Raw genomic sequence first — 19,314 nt, forward strand, 5'->3', positions numbered from 1 at the left:
AGGTGGACGAGTGCTCTCGGCCCAACCGTGGGGGCTGTGAGCAGCGCTGCCTCAACACCCTGGGCAGCTACAAGTGCAGCTGCGACCCCGGCTACGAGCTGGCCCCCGATAAGCGCCGCTGTGAGGGTGAGTCTCCCCAAACAGCCCAGGACTGTGGCCCCCAACCCCAGACCCTCCCGCCAGATCTCCATGCCCTCGGACAGACCCCTCCTGGAGAGCTAGGATTCCTGTGCACTTTCTTCCCCTGCGTGGATAAGGTGTGTGTTTTCTATTTCAGTCCCCAAGAACACACTGTTACCAGGTGTGATGGACTCCCGTATTTTTTTTTTCATTCTTGTTCTTTTTAAATGCTGATCTTGACCTGCTGATTGTCATCACTCATCAAAGGTCATGATTGACCATTTGGAAACCGCTGCTCTTGTACAGGCCCTGAGTTTCAGCCTCTCCATATTCCTGTTCCCGAGATGCTGGTGAACGCTCTCCCTGGCCAGCTGACTCCAGCTCAGCCTGATCTTGCTGCATAGCTTCTCTCTACTCACCTCTGAGCAGCTCCCTCTCCGTGCCTCCCAGGCCTCACTGCTCACTAGCCTGCCTTCCTTGAGGCCCTCACTCCCCTTCCCTCTCAGCAGATGCCCTGGCCCGTTCTCTCACAGAGAAAATAGAAGTAACCACACATACAACTCCGCAACTCTTCGTGCTCTGAAGATGCCTCCTTTCCTTCCATCCCTGAGAGACCAGACACCAGGCTTCGGGCTGCAGGGAACCCACAAATCCCCCTTCTCCTCCTTAATGTGCCCCAGCCCCTGTCTCTTGCCCTTCCCTAGAGTGGGGACTCCTGGCAGATGACGCCACCTCCCTTGTTCCCCCAGCTGCCTGCGGTGGATTCCTCACCAAGCTCAATGGCTCCATCACCAGCCCAGGCTGGCCCAAGGAGTACCCCCCCAACAAGAACTGCATCTGGCAGCTGGTGGCCCCCACCCAGTACCGCATCTCCCTGCAGTTCGACTTCTTCGAGACCGAGGGCAATGACGTGAGTGCCTGCCTGGGGCTGAGAGGACGCAGGGAGGCCTGTGGGCGGGAGGTCAGCTCCGTGTAGGCTTGCTGCCCTCTGAAAGAAGTACTCTACGAGAGTATTGTGAGTATCTAGAGAGTACTCTAGAGGGGAGAGACTGCTCCCAGCTCAGGGAGGAGGGCCTTGAAGGCTGGGGAGCACGTGGCCTGTGGGAATGAAGGAGGTCGAGTTGGGAGGCCTACAGTGTGAGGCAGGGCTTAGGGCTTGTGTGCGGATGAGGGCGGGTGGCATCTTTCTGAATTGTTAGATTTGGTAAAGTGGGTAACTGAGGACAAAAGGACTCACAAACAGGGAGCCTGGGTGGGGGGAGGGCAGTGATCAGGAGAGGCTTCCTGGAGGAGGCAGGCCTGGAGCTGTGGTGCCCTGCAGGTGTGCAAGTACGACTTCGTGGAGGTACGCAGTGGACTGACGGCCGACTCCAAGCTGCACGGCAAGTTCTGTGGCTCTGAGAAGCCCGAGGTCATCACTTCGCAGTACAACAACATGCGCGTGGAGTTCAAGTCGGACAACACAGTCTCCAAAAAGGGTTTCAAGGCCCACTTCTTCTCAGGTAACCTCAGGAGCTCTGAGCCCTGTCACCCCTTCTCCCTGCTGCTGCACCCCTGCACTCCCCAGCCCCCCGGGTGCCAGCCGGCAGGGTCTGTCCCCTGCTCTCCCCTCTAGCCTTCCACCGCCAGGCCAGCCCCTCCACACCTGAACCCTAATAGTCCTTAACCTTCAGGGCTACCTGGAGCCGGCCTGAGAACAGGCAGGACATAGGCATGCAGAAATGAAGGGAGAGGGAGTTCCAGGTTTCAGGAGCCAAGCAAACCAAGGCCTGAGAGGGCAGACTCTGGGCAGGGAGTTCAGCGGAGCCAGAGAACGCAGGGTGCGCACAGAAGAGGGCAGTGTTTGCATGGGACTGTGTGGGGCAGATTCTCTGGCAGCGGCCAGATCTCATCAGACCCTGCACGTGCCAGATGTGTTCATGCTGGGGCCTTCAGAAGAGATGAGGAACCCCTCCCTTCAACACCAAAGCATTCCTGCAGGTCCAACCAGCACACGTCTATTGAGAGCTGCCCCGCATAAGGTCGAGTCCCTTTGCCGGCCCCATCTTCGGGTGGCCTAGTGGTAGTCAGCAGTGTTCTGCCCAGCCTCCCTGAGCTGGACCTCCAGGTGTCCCCGGAGACCTCCCCACTGCTTCAGTAATCCCTCAGTCCTTAGCCCTGGGGCTGGGCTGGGAGGCGGCTGGTGGGCTTCCGGAGGCAGCAGGACCCACGACACAGGCAGCACAGGGTGGGAGCTCCATGGAATGGAGTGTGGGGGAGAACGAGAGGATGGTGGGCTGGCTGGAGGAGATGCTTTTGTGGGGGAGTGGCCCAGGATGGTCACCCCAGCAGGCCCGGTGGGCCAGGCACGGGGCGGCAGGGAGGCAGGAAGCCCACGGCCGAGTCCATGCTGCCTTCCTTCTCCCCTCCTTTGCCCAGGGTCCTGTATCCTCGAGCCCCTCTGTGGCTGCTCTGCACCCCTGCCTGCCCCACCTGGATGCCATGCACTGCCCTGTGCACTGGTTCCCTGCTTGGCATTGCCAGCCACGCTGCTCTGCTTAAAGTGCCCACAGCCCCTGCCCCCACTGCTTGCTGAGAGCCCCCCCTTGCCATGAGAATCCCTTTCTTCCCTGTGCCCACCTGGAGCTCCTACAAGGTGCTCACCAGAGGGCTGAGGGGATGATGTAACACCTAATCGGGGGTGGGCTCATCCCTGGGGGAACCATTACCTGCTTACTCTCGTCTCTTCCTGCCCTTCTGTTGCTCCAGTCTTGGAGGGGGAGGGGACCGACACCACATCTGTCAGGCCTAAAGCCCAGGGCTCTCCACCCATGGTCACTGCTCTGCCCTGGCATGACACTGTGCCCACTCCACCCTCAGCCTTGCACAGAGATGCGCACACCCACATGCACACTGCACACGCACACACATACATTGCCCCATTGCACAAGAAACCTGCAGAGGACCCTCACCGGTGGGCGTCAAGGTTCAGCCCTCAGGGCATGGGGCACTTGAATCTGGCCCCCCAGGAGGGGGTCTTTGGACTTTTGGGACACCCAACGAGGAGACACTAAGCCAAGAAAGAGAAGAAAGAGCCTGAAGACCTTCAGTCTGGCCCCAGCCACCTCCCGGGGCATTTGGCACTGGAGGGTGAGTGCCGTCTCCTTATTGGGGCCCATGTCCACTCCCATGCTCCTGCCTGTCCCGCACCCTGCTCCCCTGGCTCCCAGGTGAGGCTGCCCACTCCTGCCCCTCCCCATGCTGGAGGTGGAGCCCCAAGACGCTAAAGCAGGCCTTCCGCAGGCCTCACGTTTATCGCGCTCCTTCGTTCAGCCATTCACTTCCCTGCTCACTCATTCACTGGGCAAGTCTTTCTTTTGCCCTACTATGTGCCAGGCACTGTACTAGGTATTTGGGGTGCAAATACGAGGAAGACATGGGGTCCAAACATTTTAGGGAAATGTTTGCTCAGCCGATGAGCTGGGACTCCTGAAAGTCACAGCACGGTCACTGGCGAGTTCCCTGGGGAACCCCAGCGTGGGTCATAGGGTGTCTTTCACTCCCACTTTCCTGCAGGGCTAGTGCAGAAGCAGCTTTCCCGACGCCCTCGGTCAGCATCCCCTGTGACGCTCTAACCGAGAAGGAGCCCTGGGAAGGACATGGGGACTCCACCTCTCAGCCCTGGGTTCCTGTGGGCTCCAAGGGGTCTGGCCCACCGGAGAATGGATTGGAGAAGCAGGGCCTTCTGGAACCCAGTGCTCCAGCCCTCAGGTCCCTCTCCTGGTGGAGACCAGAAACAGGGTCCCCCTTGTCACACACCCCACCTGGCTGTTGGAAAGCCAGCAGGCATCTTTCTACCTCACAGTTCATCTCTGGAATTCTGGGTGTCCATTCGATCCACACACCTTCCTGGCATGCCTGCCTCTGTGCCAGGCACACGGTCCCCAAAGTGACCATGGACAGACTGGAGAATATGTGGATGTGACATAAACACTTCTGTGACCATGTGTTTCTCTGTGTGTCAGTGCACATGTTTGTGTTCACGGGAGAGTACATGTGAGGGTCCACCAGAACATGAGCGCTGCATGTGAGCACGCTTGAGTCCGCAGGTCTGCTGATGAGCCTGTGGTCTCTGCATCCATGTGTGCCTTTGTTTGTCCCCGTCTGTGAGTCCCTGAGTGCCTGCTAGTGCAGCTGTGCCTGTGTGTTTGTACCTGTGTGTGCTTCCTCACACACACGTGGGAATGAGCTAGTGTATATCTCTTGTGTACACAGATGGGTGGACGGCTGATGACGTGTGTGCCTGTGTATCTATGTGTCTGCCTGTGTATTTGTGTGTGGGGGGCTGTGTAACCTGTGCTTGTGTATGTGTGTACCTGTGGGTCAGTGTCTGTGCTGCCGTGTTGGGACAACAGTACATCCATGAGGGGATCCTATGTGGGTGTGTTGGTCTGAGTGTGTCTGTATCTAACACACTACAGCTGCGGCAGCCAGAATGTGAGAGCAGAGCTCTCCCCGAAGCCCACCCTTCCCGTGGGCTGCACCCCCCACTGAAGACTGTTTCTCTCCTTCCCCAGTGTTCGGGCCTCTTGCCCACCCCTCCAGGCCTTCTCCCCGCCACAGGCTTTCTCCCCATCCGTCCCCTGTCGCTGTGCCTCCTCCCACCTGCTGCCCCTCATGACCTGGCTGCACCAGACATGGCTGACCTGCATGCACGTCCCTGCTGCCTTCCACCCCGCCCCGTGGATCTGCTTCCAAGGCCCCGGGTCTGGTTTTCACTGCTTTCCCTCCCTGGTCCCTGCCCTCCACCCCACCCCTTGGTCCCTTTTCTCCTCTCTCTCTCATTTCAGAAAAGAGGCCAGCCTTGCAGCCCCCTCGGGGACGCCCCCACCAGCTCAAATTCCGAGTGCAGAAAAGAAACCGGACCCCCCAGTGAGGCCTGCCAGGCCTCCCGGACCCTTTGTTACTCAGGAACCTCACCTTGGACGGAATGGGATGGGGGCTTTGTGCTCGCCCACCCCCAGCCTCCGCTCTGCCATTCCGGCATGCCTCCTGGCCGGACAGAACTGGTGCTCTCCTCTTCCCCTGTCCCCTACGTGGATAGGGGACCGTCCCCGTCCCCGCCCCCTCCCATTTTGATGATGTCTGTGACATTTCCTGTTGTGAAGTAAAAGAGGGACCCCTGCGTCCTGCTCCTTTCTCTTGCAGTCTGCTTGTCCATGTGTCTGTTTTTCCACTTGTCCGTCTGTCCAGTAAGCAGGTAATGGTAGAGGGTTCCCATGCTGGTCAGCTCTAGACCCCAGCCCTCCCTCCATCCACTTCTACTTTCTCTCCCCACAGCTGGGCCCCCTCAGCTGGCTCCGCTTGGTGCAGTGCCCCCGGACCCCCGCCATCGCCTTGGCCTCCCCTCCCCACCCCACCTTCCGGGGGGAGGAAACCCAGCCAGGCCTCCCTGGGGTGACTGCCGACCTCCGCCCTGCACAGACCCGGCTCTGCCCTTGTGTGCTCCCCTGCAGACAAGGACGAGTGCTCCAAGGACAACGGTGGCTGCCAGCAGGACTGTGTCAACACCTTCGGCAGCTACGAGTGCCAGTGTCGCAGTGGCTTCGTCCTGCACGACAACAAACATGACTGCAAGGAAGGTGAGTGTGCCAGTGCCGCCACCCAGAGCCTGCGGGCACCTCGCGCTGCCTGGGGCGTGTGGACTGGAGGACAGAGGCTGGGGAACAGGTCAGATATGTCGTCTCCATCGGCCTCAGTTTAGACTCAAGACGCTGAGCAACCTCTGAGGTCACCTTGTTTTGCTTCCCACCTGGTATACATCACCCTCCCCAGCAATATCCAAACCACACACACTTTCGGGCTCTCTGAGCATGTGTCAGGAGAGGAGGAACTCACGGCTGCCCCCAGACTCCATTTTTAGGTTGTTCTGGTGGTTACTGCTCCTTAAAATCCATGTCCAAGTCCTTGTCTTTGTAAGAACTCTCTCTGGCAGGGGCAGGTGGGACAGCGGTTAAGAGCACAGATTCTGGAGCCGGCTGCCCAGCCCAGCCCTGCCACTCATTAGCTGTGCACCCTTGAGGGACTGCCTCCCCTCCTCGTGCCTCGGTTTGCTCCTGTGTGACATGTAGATGGTGAGAGCACCCACCTCATGGGGTGTCGGGTGCTCTGAAGGCCCCCAGAAGTGCCCTGCTCACAGCAGGCGTGATCCCGTACGTCACATGTGTATCACACTTCTGACCCCGGGACACTCAGAACAGGGCCGTCTCCCTGACACTGAAACCCTGCAGATATTTGAAAACAACTCTCGTGTCGTTGCCGACACAATACAATACTGGCCTGCTCCAAGTCGTTAATTCCGCTGTGGCCCCTGCCTCTGAGGACACACTATCCCAGCATACAACGCAGACTCGCCTCTGCCACTGAGTGTCTGTGTGACTCTGGGTGAGTCACTTCACCTCTCTGAGCTTCAGTTTCCTCACCTGTGAGAGATAAAAAATGGCACTAGTTTGAAGGGTACCAAGCTTTATAGACCTTGCTTTGAGCACTTAGCACAGTGCAAATGCCTCTTCTCACCACGATTAGGTAGACAGCCAGGGTGTAAACCAATAACATGCTGGCCAGAATAAACAGAATTGAAGCACTCAACAGTGACCCAACGGACACTGGAGTCCAACCCCATCACTCAGGCTCCCCGACATCTTTTAGCTGGAGGGGACCTTACTCTGATGTTGATTAATCTGCATTCCATCTCTATACTGTCTACGAAAAAGAGGACGCACATCAACAGGACAGCCAGGAGGGGGTTTGAACTCATTGCGAAGATGACCTGTACCTAGCTCCAATTCACTTGAGAAGCACTCGCGGCTCCTTACTCAAGTGCTAGGCTAATCACAAATCGGTCGGTATTTCCTGAACCCCTACGGAGGAGGCCACATGGCAGAGTCCTCTAAGAATTCAAGAGAGGAGCCCCTCTGCTCCCGAGGAGGCTGCAGTCCAGGTGGGGGAGCAGTGTGCGTCCAAGGAGGAATTAGAGGGCATGTGACCCCAGTGTAGAGATGGGAGGGCAGTGAGTGTGGATGTGGGGAACAGCACGTGGGTAATGGAAACAGCTCACAGGTCACATGTGGAGGGCCAGGAGCTCGACCTGCCTCCCCGGGCTGCTGGGCACCAGTACAGGCACTGCTCCTTGCTGGGTCCTTGTGGCTGTGCATTTGTCCTGTGAGCCTCGGACTATAGGCACAGCAGGGTGGCCTGCACCCCACTTGTCCCTTTCTCCTCCCCGACCCTGGGTACACGGCTGTCTAGTTTTCCTAGACAGACCTGTCAGATTGGATGAGAATGAATCATGAGCATCAGCTTTTAGATTTGAGGGTGTGAGGCCACGTTTTTCAGAGGCAGAAGGCAGATTGCAGTGGAGCAAAGAGCCATAAGTAGTGAGAAGGTGTTAATAGCAAGTTTTCTTGAAGATTAGCAGAGAAGAAAAGGAGAGAGGGTGGGTGGCATCTGGAGGGGAACGTAGGGCCGTGGGAGAGCTGTTTTAGGTTGGGCAAAGCTTAGGAAGGTTCACAGGCTGGCAGAGCTGGCAGAGAGAGTGAGGGTGGGCAATTTGTGGTATGAGGGTCCCCAGGTGGTGGGCGACAATGAGCTCCAGCTCACAGAAGGAAAATCCCTTTCCTGCCAGAGAGGAGGGACACCTTCTCCAGGACAGGAAAGGAGGAAAGGGGAGGCGGGGAAGGTGATTTGCAGGTAGGGGTTGGGAAGTTGAGGTTGTTCATATTTGAGGCCCTGATTTTCTCAGGGAGGCAGGAGGTGAGGTGGTCCGCTAGGAGGGAGGGGCGGGGAGCTGAGGAGAGGGCTGAAGGTTTGGAGCTGTTGCTGAGGAGGTGAGAGATGGAGCGGGGGATGGACAGATCCTAGAGATCAAGTGGTTTGGGGCCCAGCTGCACTTGGGAACCATGGATGGGGTTCTCGCGGATGGCGCTGTGGAAGCCTGCGTGTTCATGAGCAGTTGGGGTGATCAGCCATGTAGTCCAGCTGGATGGGGAAGCAAGTCAACCAAGGAGGAAATATTGGGAGAACCTGCAAGATTGAGGCCGTGGAGTTCTCTCTAAAGTTGGAGAAGCACTGAAGGGAAACAGGGCCAGAGCATCCTGGAAGAACTGGACTTGGCCACAGAGAGAGTGTAGCATGGAGCAGTGGTGGCTAATGGCAAAGCCTAGGGTGAGATCATGAGCAAGCAAGCCTCAAGAGGAGGGAGATAAGGACTCAGAGCTGAGGAGGTCAGGGACCAAGAGGCCAGCATGTTTGTTGATGTCATCTAGGATGGTGACAGGAGTGGCGTGGAGAGAACTGAGTTAGGTGCCGAAGTCTTCTGTGAGTGTGGAGGCGTGGCGGGAGGTCAGGGTGACAGCGTCACGGAGGGCGTGGCGGGAGGTCAGGGGGTGACGGCGTCACGGGGGGCCTGGCGGGAGGTTGGGGTGACAGCGTCACGGAGGGCGTGGCGGGAGGTCGGAGTGACAGCATCACAGAGGGCATGGCAGGAGGTCAGGGTGACAGCATCACAGAGGGTGTGGCAGAAGGTCAGGGTGACTGTCACTGAAGGCGTGGCGGGAGGTCAGGGAGTGACAGCATCACAGAAGCCATGCGGGAGGTCAGGGGATGATATAGCATCACTGAGGGCGTGGCAGGAGGTCAGAGTGACAGCGTCACTGAGGGCATGGCGGGAGGTCAGGGTGACAGTGTCACTGAGGGTGTGGCGGGAGGTCGAGGGTGACAGCGTCACAGAGGGCATGGTGGGAGGTTGGGGGTGACAGCGTCACTGAGGGCGTGGCGGGAGGTCGGGGGTGACAAAGTCACGGAAGGCGTTGTGGGAGGTCGGAGTGACAGCATTACGGAGGGCGTGGCAGGAGGTCAGGGGGTGACAGCGTCACGGAGGGTGTGGTGGGAAGTCAGGGTGACAGTGTCCCGGAGGGCGTGGCGGATGGTCAGGAGGTGACAGCATCATTAGGGCAGAGGTGGTGTGGCCAGTGGTCTACACAGGGGCACGTCTGAGGGCTGCTTCCATGGATGCTGCCAGGTGGGGTCTAGCTTGGAACCACGCAGCGAGATTCCCCCAGGGTGGGCAACTGAATGGAAAAGAAGTAATGTAAGCCTTCAGGCTGTTTTTAAGTGGGGGACAAGAGAAAGAAGAAAGGGGGAGGGCAGGAGGGAGGGCTTGCTTCCTTTCTTCACAGGGGGCACAGGAGCACTGGGGTCCCTGCTGATCTCCTCCCCTCACTCACCTCCGCTAGCTGGCTGTGACCACAAGGTGACATCCACCAGCGGCACCATCACCAGCCCCAACTGGCCTGACAAATATCCCAGCAAGAAGGAGTGTACCTGGGCCATCTCTAGCACCCCTGGACACCGGGTTAAGCTGGTAAGGCGCCCCTTCCCCAGCCCGCACGGGCGCCCTGCTCCTCCACGTCCTCTGGCCATCACCTGTTTCCTGTAGCTTCGCAGCCCTGTGTCCCTTAGAGGCACTGCCCAGAGCTGTGCAGGCTGCAGGCGGGTGGCCTGGCCGAGCCCACAGGGCCGCCATCCCTGTGAGAACCCCAAGTCTGGTCTGGCAGAGGCCCTTTCCCAGTACACAGTGGGGGTGTCCTGGCCATTGCCCCATTCCTGGGTCCTCCCTCACTGCTGTCCACCAGCAGTGGGCACTGCCTGGGGTCCATGCACTGGCATCTGGACATCCTGGTTTGAGGGCTCCCGCTGCCCACCCCACCTGCCCCCCAGCCACGTTCCTGATTTGCTCTCCTCCCGCATGCCCTCCAGACCTTCACAGAGATGGACATCGAGTCCCAGCCTGAGTGTGCCTACGACCACCTGGAAGTATACGACGGGCGTGACACCACGGCCCCTGTCCTGGGCCGCTTCTGTGGGAGCAAGAAGCCGGAGCCCCTCCTGGCCACGGGCAGCCGCATGCTCCTGCGCTTCCACTCTGACAGCTCCGTCCAGAGGAAGGGCTTCCAGGCCGCCCACTCCACAGGTGAGGCCCACCTCAGCCCAGGGCGCGGGGCCGCTGGGGCCCTCACGCTGTCGTTTGTTCTAGAGGCATCTGCTGATCCTGGTCTCAAAAGCAGGCCTTGGGCTCGGGTGGGGGTTTGCAAAGAGCTCGGGGAGGCTCAGACAGATGGAGTCCGTGGCTGGGTGGAGGGGCATTGTGCTCTGAGGGCCAGGCCAGGGAGCAGAGAGCGAGCGCCAAAGGGTGAGGGAGGCGGGCCCTGATTAGGGGCCGCAAAGACATGCCGACAGGGAGTGGGGAACCAGGGACGGGGAGGTAGTCCTCCGAGTCCCCAGTGGTAGGACACTTGACTGTGCAGCAGCCCACCCACATTCCAACCGCCAAAATGCACTCGTTCATTTGTTCTACAGATATCTATTAACATGTAACGTGTGAGGCAGCGTTCTAAGTGTGGGTCACAAAATGAACGAAGCAGGTGAACCCCCTTGAGGGGCTTCCTGTGCGTTCATTTGTTCGTTTATCCAACAACCACTTACTGAGCCCTGGCCCTGGGCAAGAGGACCCGGAGGGGCACACGGGAGTGAGGGGAGTGAGGCAGGCAGGAGCCCTTCCCCGAGCTGGGACGCAAGGTGAGATGGGACACGCCCAGAGGGCTACAGCAGGAGACGAGACACAAGCAGGGCCAGGCTCTGGGTATGGGTTGGTAGGGTCATTCCAGTGGCGGGGAGGGGGCCCAAGCGCAGCCACAACCCCAGGACAGCCCTGGGTGCATACACAGGTGACTGCAATCATGTAGTTTGGCTGGAGCAATGGGTGTGTGAGGACAGCTGTGAAGTGGGAACGTGCAGCTGCAGGGAAAGTCTGGAGCTGGGTCCTGGGAGGCCTTGAATGCCAGGCCAAGGGTGTCAGATGGGAGCTTCACAGGCTCCTTGTGGGTCTTGAGCCACCTGTTGGGGAACCCCCACAACTGATGGGTCCACAGATGGGTCTGGAGGCCTAGGTTTGGGCCCCCCGCTGCCCACCCCACCTGCCCCCCAGCCACATTCGTAATTCGCTTTCAAAACCACCCTTTCAACTCAGTCCCTCCCCCAGGCTCCCACCCACCCACTCCCCACCCCCTCCAGGGACATGAGAGCACAAGGTGTCCAAGAGGCCAGAGGGTGTCAGCAGGAGAGTGGAGCTGCTGGCCCTGCCCTGCGTGCTCTCGTTGACCCCTCCCAGCACAGTCACAAACCGGAGGCCCGGAACTCCATCTGGCCCTCAGACCTGCTGTGTTTGGCCCACACTGTGTTTTTTAAAAATGTGAGCCAACATTTAAAAATCAGGGTTTTTCACATAATATCCAGATGTATGTCTTCTCTCTTAAGAATGGACTCCCAGGCAATTCAGGGCCCACATTCTTCCATGACAGCCATCAGCTGGGGCAAATTAGCAACATCCTCTTTTGACAAGCATGCCCTCCTCAGCGCCTCTGCTGAGCTGCCTTCTGCCCTGGCGTGTCCCCAGCCTCCGAGGGCATCAACCCAGAGACAGAGCAGAAGAGCACTTGTTCTGGGCCAGGTCCAAACCCACCCAGCACCAGCCATGTGGCCCTCTCCCAGGGCCTCTATCTGGCCAGGAGGGCTCAGCGTGGGGGACACGGTGCCTGGCCCACGGCCGTGCCCGGGGAGTGGTGGCTGATCTTGTCGTCTCCCGCAGAGTGTGGAGGCCAGGTGCAGGCGGAGGTGAAGACCAAGGATCTTTACTCCCACGCCCAGTTTGGTGACAACAACTACCCCGGGGGGGTGGACTGTGAGTGGGTCATCGTGGCTGAGGAGGGCTATGGCGTGGAGCTGGTGTTCCAAACTTTCGAGGTGGAGGAGGAGACCGACTGTGGCTATGACTACATGGAGCTCTTCGACGGCTACGACAGCACAGCCCCCAGACTGGGGCGCTACTGCGGCTCAGGGGTGAGGCCCCCACGCCCCACCCCCTCGCCCCAACACAGGGACCAGCGCCAAGGCAGCAGTGCCTCTGCAAGCGTGGGTGCTGGCATGGGTGGCAGCACGTGCTTGGCTTTTGGTAGGAGCCAGGAGACCCCGCATTAGGGGGGCTGCTCACAGAGGCCTGCCCTGCCCTGGGCCATCCCCACCCAGGAAACTGGTCCTTTTTGGCCAACACAGAGGCGCCAATAGCCTCTGGGACAGGCCCTGCCCTGACCCAAGCCTGCTCAGCACCAGTTTGGTTGGGCCTCCAGGGTAGCTTGCGTCAGGAGGATGACGGAGTTCCCTTTGCCCGCCTCGTTCCCTTGCCTCAGTCCCAAGGCAGCTCACCAGGCCCTGGCGCGGGGGGTGCAGAGTTTGGGGCAAGAGCCAGGGACCGGGGGCCTGAGCCGAGCCGCGCTCACCAGTCATTCTGGCTGAGCCATAAAAACACCCTCATCTCTTCCACTGCCAGTTTCTCTTCTTGGTGAGAGGCCAGCTGGTCCCAAAGCCGTTGGTGCTGCCTGTCCAAGCAGACGCTGAGCATTCTTCTTGGTCCATAAAATGGCACTTTCGGAGACAGTTAGCAAAAGCTTGCTTGATGGGATTTTAACTAAGGCTGCAGGAAAACCACAAAGGTGGATTTATTTTCCTCCCAGTCAGAGCTTGTGGCTTCTTTTGTTGTTTTTTTTTAATCCTTTCCTCCTTCAGAGAACACTGTCTTCCCCTCCCCATTCCACACACACACACACACTTTTGCACTTGCACTCACACTCATGCACACTCAGACACACCCTCCCTCCCATCACCTCCCTGGTCCTTTGCCTTTCGTGGCCGTGCTCCAGGGCAGCCTGGGTGACCCAGGAAGGGTTAAACTTTCCAGGAGCTATAGCAGCTGCTAGACCCACTTTGGCCACCGAATCTCCCCTTAGTTGCAGGGCAGCAGCCTTTGTTGGATGGCAGGGGCTGGGCAGGGGTGGGACAGGGTGGAGAAGGGGGAGGCAGGGCAGGAAGCAAACACACAGCCCCTTGCCTGCCTGCCTCCGCTGCTCTGGAATCCCCTGGCTACCAACACCTCCTCCCCACTTTGCTCTTTGTAACTCCCTTGATCTGGCACATTTGGGTGAGTCACACACCAAATCGGATGTCCCCAGGTAGCTTCTTCCAGAGACTTCCACCAGGCTGGAGCCAACAGGAGGGGACCTGGGGAAGGAACCCAGTCCCGTCAGGGCTTCCTGGCATAGTTGGTGGAAATGTCCCCGAGGTTCTGGGAAATGATCCTTTCTACGCCTTGAGGGCCAGGGCATCTGTGTGTGATGCTCTGCGGCGAATCTCCTCTGAGGGCTGCACACAGAGGGGCAGAGGGGCTTGCAGAGCCTCAGAAGGGGTGTCACTTGGAGCTGACCATGGCCAGACCTGGGGGAGGGTAGGAGGGCAATGGCCGAATCCAGGGCTGGCAGACCCAGCTGTCCTGCCTCCTCTGCTTGGAGAGCAGGTAGCGTTTGCTCCTGGCTGCACTTGACGGAAGTGAGGCGCAGAGACGGGCAGTGCCTTGCCTAAGATTTCACAACTAACTACTTAGTAGCACCTCTGGGTTTAGAATGGAGTGTGACTGAACTTAAGACCAGCTCCTTTTCCTCCTGCTTTCTCCCCTCCTGCAGGCACCCCATTCAACTCCTGCTAGCAAGAGTCTTCCTCCTGCTTCAGGGGGATGGGGAATCTGGTGAAAGTCTGGAGCCACGGCCTTCCTTAGAGCAGGGGATCTCGGGGAGGTAAAACAGCAGCCCCTGTCCTCCGTCCTCAGCCACTGTCCTCAGCCTCATGCCTCTCCCTTTCCTCTCTCAGCCCCCTGAGGAGGTGTACTCGGCGGGAGATTCTGTCCTGGTGAAATTCCACTCCGATGACACCATCACCAAAAAAGGCTTCCACCTGCGGTACACCAGCACCAAGTTCCAGGACACGCTGCACAGCAGGAAGTGACCTCTGCCCTCACACGGGAGTGGGGATGGGAGGCCTGCTGCCCTTGGTCACCTGGACCAGACAACGGGGGACGGGCAGAAGGCGGGCACCCGTCCCCATTCCCCAGGTGCCAGGACCTGCAGGGCCGATGGTCCAGGCGAGGCTGTCCTCAGGAGGCAGGGGAATTGGACTCCATGAGCCACTTCCCCACCAGAGCGAGGGGCCAGCGCCAGGGAGCCAGAGATTTCCCTGAGACACTTGAAGTGGCCATTCCTCTCTGGGGCCTGGCCCGTGTGGAGAGGGTCTGTCAGCAGGACCCGCCCACCTTCCCTGCCCATCTCTACGAGCTGCATTGTGTATCGCCAGAGACATATCTTCATTGTAACGTACATTTCCCACCCTTTCTCCAACCTCGATTTGGTTTTATTTTAAGCCCTCACTTCCCCCTGTTTCCTGGGACGTGAGTTTCCGTACATGTCCCACAGGAGCCACAGTGGGGAGATGAAGGGGATGGGGTAGGGAAACAAGACAGGGCTTCTCTCAGGCCCAGCGGCTGGTCAGCCACAGCAGGGCACCCCAGCCAATAAACCGAAAGTGTTACAGCCGGTATCCTGTGCCAGATGCTGTCTGGGATGTGGAGGGGAGGGGGTGTCTCACTCCAGATGTGCAGGCTTGCTGTGTCAGGCCAGCCCACAGCCAGGACACCTGGCCTCGCTTGCTGCCCTTCCTTCCCTCAATTCCAGGGCCCCTGAGGGTGTGATTTCACACTCAGGCACACACAAACACAGACTTCAGCCTGTAGGCACACTGCATACATACACTGCTCATCCCCCTCCCACACAATGGAGAGGGGGTGTGGGGGAGTTGTGGGGAGTGAAACATTCTGTAAAGATGCTGTTTGGTGGGGAGAGAAGAGGTATGTAAAAGGGGATAGGCGTGTGTCTGTCCACCTGGTGGCCGGTGGCCAGGTTTTCTGTGTCTGGGGAAGGGGCAGGTGGGCTACAAGGGCATCTGGCTAGGGGAGCCCACCAGGAGCCAGAAAACAGGCCAAAAACAGATCTGCTGGCCTCCAGTGCCTGCCTTCCTAGAGAGGTCAGACACCCAATGCTGGCCCCACAGGTCCTTCTCTTCTCATAGAGACAAGAGCCAGACGTCCGGCAGCCACTGAGCAAACATTCCAGCTCTGGCCCCCTCTCCAAGGCGACCCAGGGCTGTGTCCTGTCTGGCCATCTCCTCCCTGCCATTGCTTCCTCCCTCCTGAGCCAGCGGTGAGGCACAGACCTGTCTCCCAGAGACCAAGAGGAGAGAAGCCACATCCCTGCTCCTTGCCTTCAAAGGAGCCTCTCTCTCCCCTTCCTCTACGTGAGTCTCACAGGGAAATAAAGCCAACAGAGGACCCCGGTTCTTACGCCCAGGCTGGCCACTCCCAGGTTCCAGAGAGAGCCCAGCAGCCTGCTGCAAGCCCCAGGGCTCCCTGAGAGCCTTCAGTGGGACTGTAGGCCTTTTTTCGTTTGTTTGTTTTTTTGTGAGGAAGATCAGCCCTGAGCTAACATCCATGCTAATCCTCCTCTTTTTTTTGCTGAGGAAGACCGGCTCTAAGCTAACATCTATTGCCAATCCGCCTCCTTTATTTCCCCAAAGCCCCACTAGATAGCTGTATGTCATAGCTGCACATCATTCTAGTTGCTGTATGTGGGACGCAGCCTCAGCATGGCCGGAGAAGTGGTGCGTCGATGTGCGCCCGGAATCTGAACCCGGGCCACCAGTAGCGGAGCGCGAGCACTTAACCGCTAAGCCACGGGGCTGGCCTGAGGGACTGTAGGTCTTTTATGGGCCCCAAGCTCCTCCCTATTGCAGGGGCAGATGTGCCAGATGCTGTCTGGACTGTAGGGGACCCACTCTCAGGGAGCAATATTGCATGGTACACCCTACATTGGTGCTTTAAGCAGAAAGCAGTAGTGGAAGCCAAACACATTTTGCTAGTATCTGATGCGCATGCAAGACTCTCCTTCCAGGAAGCCAGCCTGCTCCCACGCTCAGGCTGCAGCCCTCTGTTCCGGTCCTGACCACAGGCAGGTGAGGCCTTGAAGCCCCGAGAGGGAGCGGGCAATACCAGGAGGAGTTACTGCTTATGGCTCCAGTGAGGTCACAGGTTGTGATGTCACAGCCCCGCCTCCCCCACGCCTCCACCTCCTCTGATCGGGGTGCCCAGGACAGCCTGCAGGGCCACCAGCAGAATGGAAAGGTCCCCAAACCATGGGATCCACCTGGACATCTCACCCAGACGCTTTGCCAACCAACTTGGCGTCAACTCCTCCATGGCAGAATTTGTAGTCGGAGGTCACAGCTTTCCTCACCAGCCCTCCAGTTTCCTCTGAAGCTCAGAGGACCACGCTGCCAGTTCACAAGCCACATATCCAGAAGGAGCCAGGATCATAATCCCATCCAGACTGTGGGGCTCCAGCCCACAGAGAATACCCAATCCTCTACCCTGAACAGGGCCTCTATGAACAGCAAGACAACAGCCAAAGGCAGCTACCCTGGATACCTGTCCCAAGACTCCATCCCACTGTAGACTGAGACCCCTCTAATGATTCAGGAACCCATGCTGGTGGGCCTTCCCAGTCTTCCCTGGGCCCATCTTCAGAGGCTGCCTCCAGGTGGTGGGGGCTGCTCAGAAGCTGGCTGCAGGCCGTTGATACCTATTCCAGAACTTAATCAGTTAATATGTTCTCAGGGCCCAGCCCTCACTCACCTTCTAACTGCGTCAGGGTTCTAGACTAGATCAACTAGTACAGCTGCCCATCAGCTCCGGGGGTTCCATGCCAGAGGAAGTCACCCTTGCTCCTCCAATGGTCTCCAAGCCCCTGAGGTCCCCCTGAGACAGCGCCCTGGGTCCTGAGTGCATGGGCAGCAGTGGAAGCTAGGATGGACTTGCCCTAGACGGTGCTCCCAACCCCAGTAACCAAGTTGAGACAACCACGTACCCTGGAGTTTCGGACTCTTCCTACTGGGAACACCTCTCTGGTCCTCGGAGGACAGGTCAACAGCACTAGCCTCCTGGCAGTCAGGAGACTGGCTCTGTCATGCTTTGCCCTGTGGCGTTGGCCAGCTGTCCCCTCCCTGGGCCTCTGCTCCCCAAGCCTGTCACCCTTCCCCAGCAATGCTTCCTGCCCTAGTCAAGAAAACCCAGGGTCTAGTCTCCAAGCCGCCAGTGGGTGGGCAGGGGCCAGGCTCCGGAAGCCACTGGGGCCCACAGCAGAGGTGGGGGCTTCCAGGGCCGACTGTTGGCTCAATCCTGGAAGAGGGAAAGTCAGATGTCCTGCACTGGCGCCTTCCTCCTTTTTTTCTCCTTTTCCCTTCCCTTCCCCTAACCCCACATGCTTCTCAGTCATGAAAAGGTCACAAGCTTGAATGCAAACACAGCTGATTTTGAACACAAGCTCTGCTGTTTGGCAGCTGTGTGCCCCTGGGTGAGTCATTTAACCGTCTGAGCCTCCGTTTCTTCATCTAGACACATGGGATGATAACACCTCACGGGGCTGCAAGGAAGGAATGAGATGCCCTTTGAAGAAAGCCTGTCACTGTGCCTGGCAAATAGGAGGCTCTCCCTAAATGGGCCTTTTTTTCCTTTCCTCTGCCAGACAATTTTCCAGTTCCTGGACTACTCTCTTCCTATGCTAAAAGGAAACTTCTGGGCACACTAGTTTCCAATCGGGCACTAGGAGCTCAGTGCAGAACTACTCCTGCCAGAGAGGGCAATGCTTAACCCACAGCAAGGTGGGACTTTGGGGCAGCAGGGGACATGTTTCTGCCTAGCTGGTAGGCTTTCTGGGCATCTCCCAAGTCATACTCGCTTGATTGTCCCTACACAAGGCTGATTCTAGAATCCATGAAAAGATTTGCTGCTCCAGTGTGCGAAAATAGTAGTGCCTGGCTTGAGGAGCTGGGAAGAGGGCAGCCAGATGTTTTCCCCAGAGAGCCACGAGGCCCCCAACCCAGTCTCCTGCTGAACAGCCTGCTTCTCCTGCTCTGCCCCCTCCCAGCTCGACACCCTCTCCTCCCCACATCCCAGGAACATTTGGTTCCAATCTCCTCCAGATGCTGTGGCCAAGCTTTTTTATGGCCAATCACCTTAGCTTAGCTTCCTGAAGCCCTCCCTCCATTTTGGGGAATGGTCCCTCCTCGTCCCTTTTCTTGGGACCGCAGCCGCTTCTTTTCCTAACGTGGAGAGGAGAAGAGACACATATGAAAGCCAGATGAAACTGTGGGGGGCCTCAGAGCTGGCACCTCCCCTCCCACTACCTGGGGGGCCCTGTCATCCATCCAGGATTAAAAGAAAGATGCTGGCCCAGAAGGAAATGGAGAGGCAGGGACGTGAAGGTGTAGGTCTAGGCAGAGGAGAGACAGTGTGTGTGTGTGTGGGGGGGGTGAGTGTGTGCGGCCATGCGTATGTGTTGGGTGTGTCTATGTGCCTGCACAGCAGAACACCCACCTGTAACCGGGAAGCACCCCTGGTGGCCACCACCTCATTTTCCCTCCCTGCCTGCTCTGAAGCAGGGCTAACGCAGGGCCCCTCCGCTGGACAGTGGCAGCTGCAGTCCAAGGTTGTCCCTCACCTTGCAGCTCTCTTTGGCTGCCGAGGCTCTCTTCTAAATCCAGCCCAGGAGCTAATGTGTGTGTGTGTGTGTGCGCGCGCGCGCGCACTTGCATGTAGACAGACCTCTCTCCTTCCACCAGGTCAGATGAGAGGGACACAAACCAGAAGGGACCTAGGGCAGACTGTGGTGGATGCCCTGACCCAGCTCGGTCTGATGGGCGCCTCGAGCAGCCTAGCGCTGGCCATGTGCCAGAGAGCAGCCATCTGGAGAGAGGAAGGAAAAGCAGGCTCTCCCTCTCTGGAGGAAACCTGTATGCAGCCCCACCACCACCGCTGCCTCAGTTTGCCACCTTCATCCCGCACTAAGAGGACACCGGGAGCCAATCTCTCCTCCTAAGGAACCCGGAAGGGTTTGCAGAAGGAGGACTGAAGCCTCACCTCTGGAGGACTCTGAAAACCCCTCAGCTCGGGATGTGGGGGTCCGGCCCAGAGGTGGAAGGATGGACCCTGGAAGTCACTCCCCACCCTTGGAATTCTGCTCTCCAAGTATTGCCCACCATTCTTTAGAGCAAGCCTCCCTGGCATCTGCGACTCCATAGCCCCCCCTGGTGTTAGTCAGGAGCTAGGCACGGCCTCAGTCAGCAGAAGAGATGTGGAGATGCGGGGGGGGCCCACTGTGTCTGAGACAC

General features: G+C 58.5%; 1 protein-coding gene across 5 annotated transcripts in view; it reads left to right on the forward strand.

Annotated features, from left to right (window-relative positions):
- Nucleotides 1-14,632, forward strand: part of BMP1 (bone morphogenetic protein 1) — a 40,698-nt gene extending 26,066 nt beyond the window's left edge. For 2 of the 5 annotated variants that reach the window (XM_087437279.1, XM_004442303.3), the window contains 8 exons: nt 1-126; nt 870-1,030; nt 1,442-1,622; nt 5,616-5,741; nt 9,393-9,520; nt 9,916-10,129; nt 11,804-12,054; nt 13,912-14,632. In XM_087437279.1, the coding sequence (XP_087293405.1) occupies nt 1-126; nt 870-1,030; nt 1,442-1,622; nt 5,616-5,741; nt 9,393-9,520; nt 9,916-10,129; nt 11,804-12,054; nt 13,912-14,046 (1,322 nt within the window). In that variant the 3' untranslated portion in view covers nt 14,047-14,632. Of the gene's footprint in view, nt 127-869; nt 1,031-1,441; nt 1,623-4,949; nt 5,307-5,615; nt 5,742-9,392; nt 9,521-9,915; nt 10,130-11,803; nt 12,055-13,911 lie in introns of those variants that run through there. The other 3 variants (XM_087437280.1, XM_087437281.1, XM_014796672.2) reach the window with 3 other exon arrangements.
- The last annotated feature ends 4,682 nt before the right edge of the window (nt 14,633-19,314 follow it).

This window comes from Ceratotherium simum, chromosome 12 (assembly GCF_057802395.1).
Source record: "Ceratotherium simum simum isolate JZ-2026a chromosome 12, ASM5780239v1, whole genome shotgun sequence".
NCBI lineage: Eukaryota > Metazoa > Chordata > Mammalia > Perissodactyla > Rhinocerotidae > Ceratotherium > Ceratotherium simum.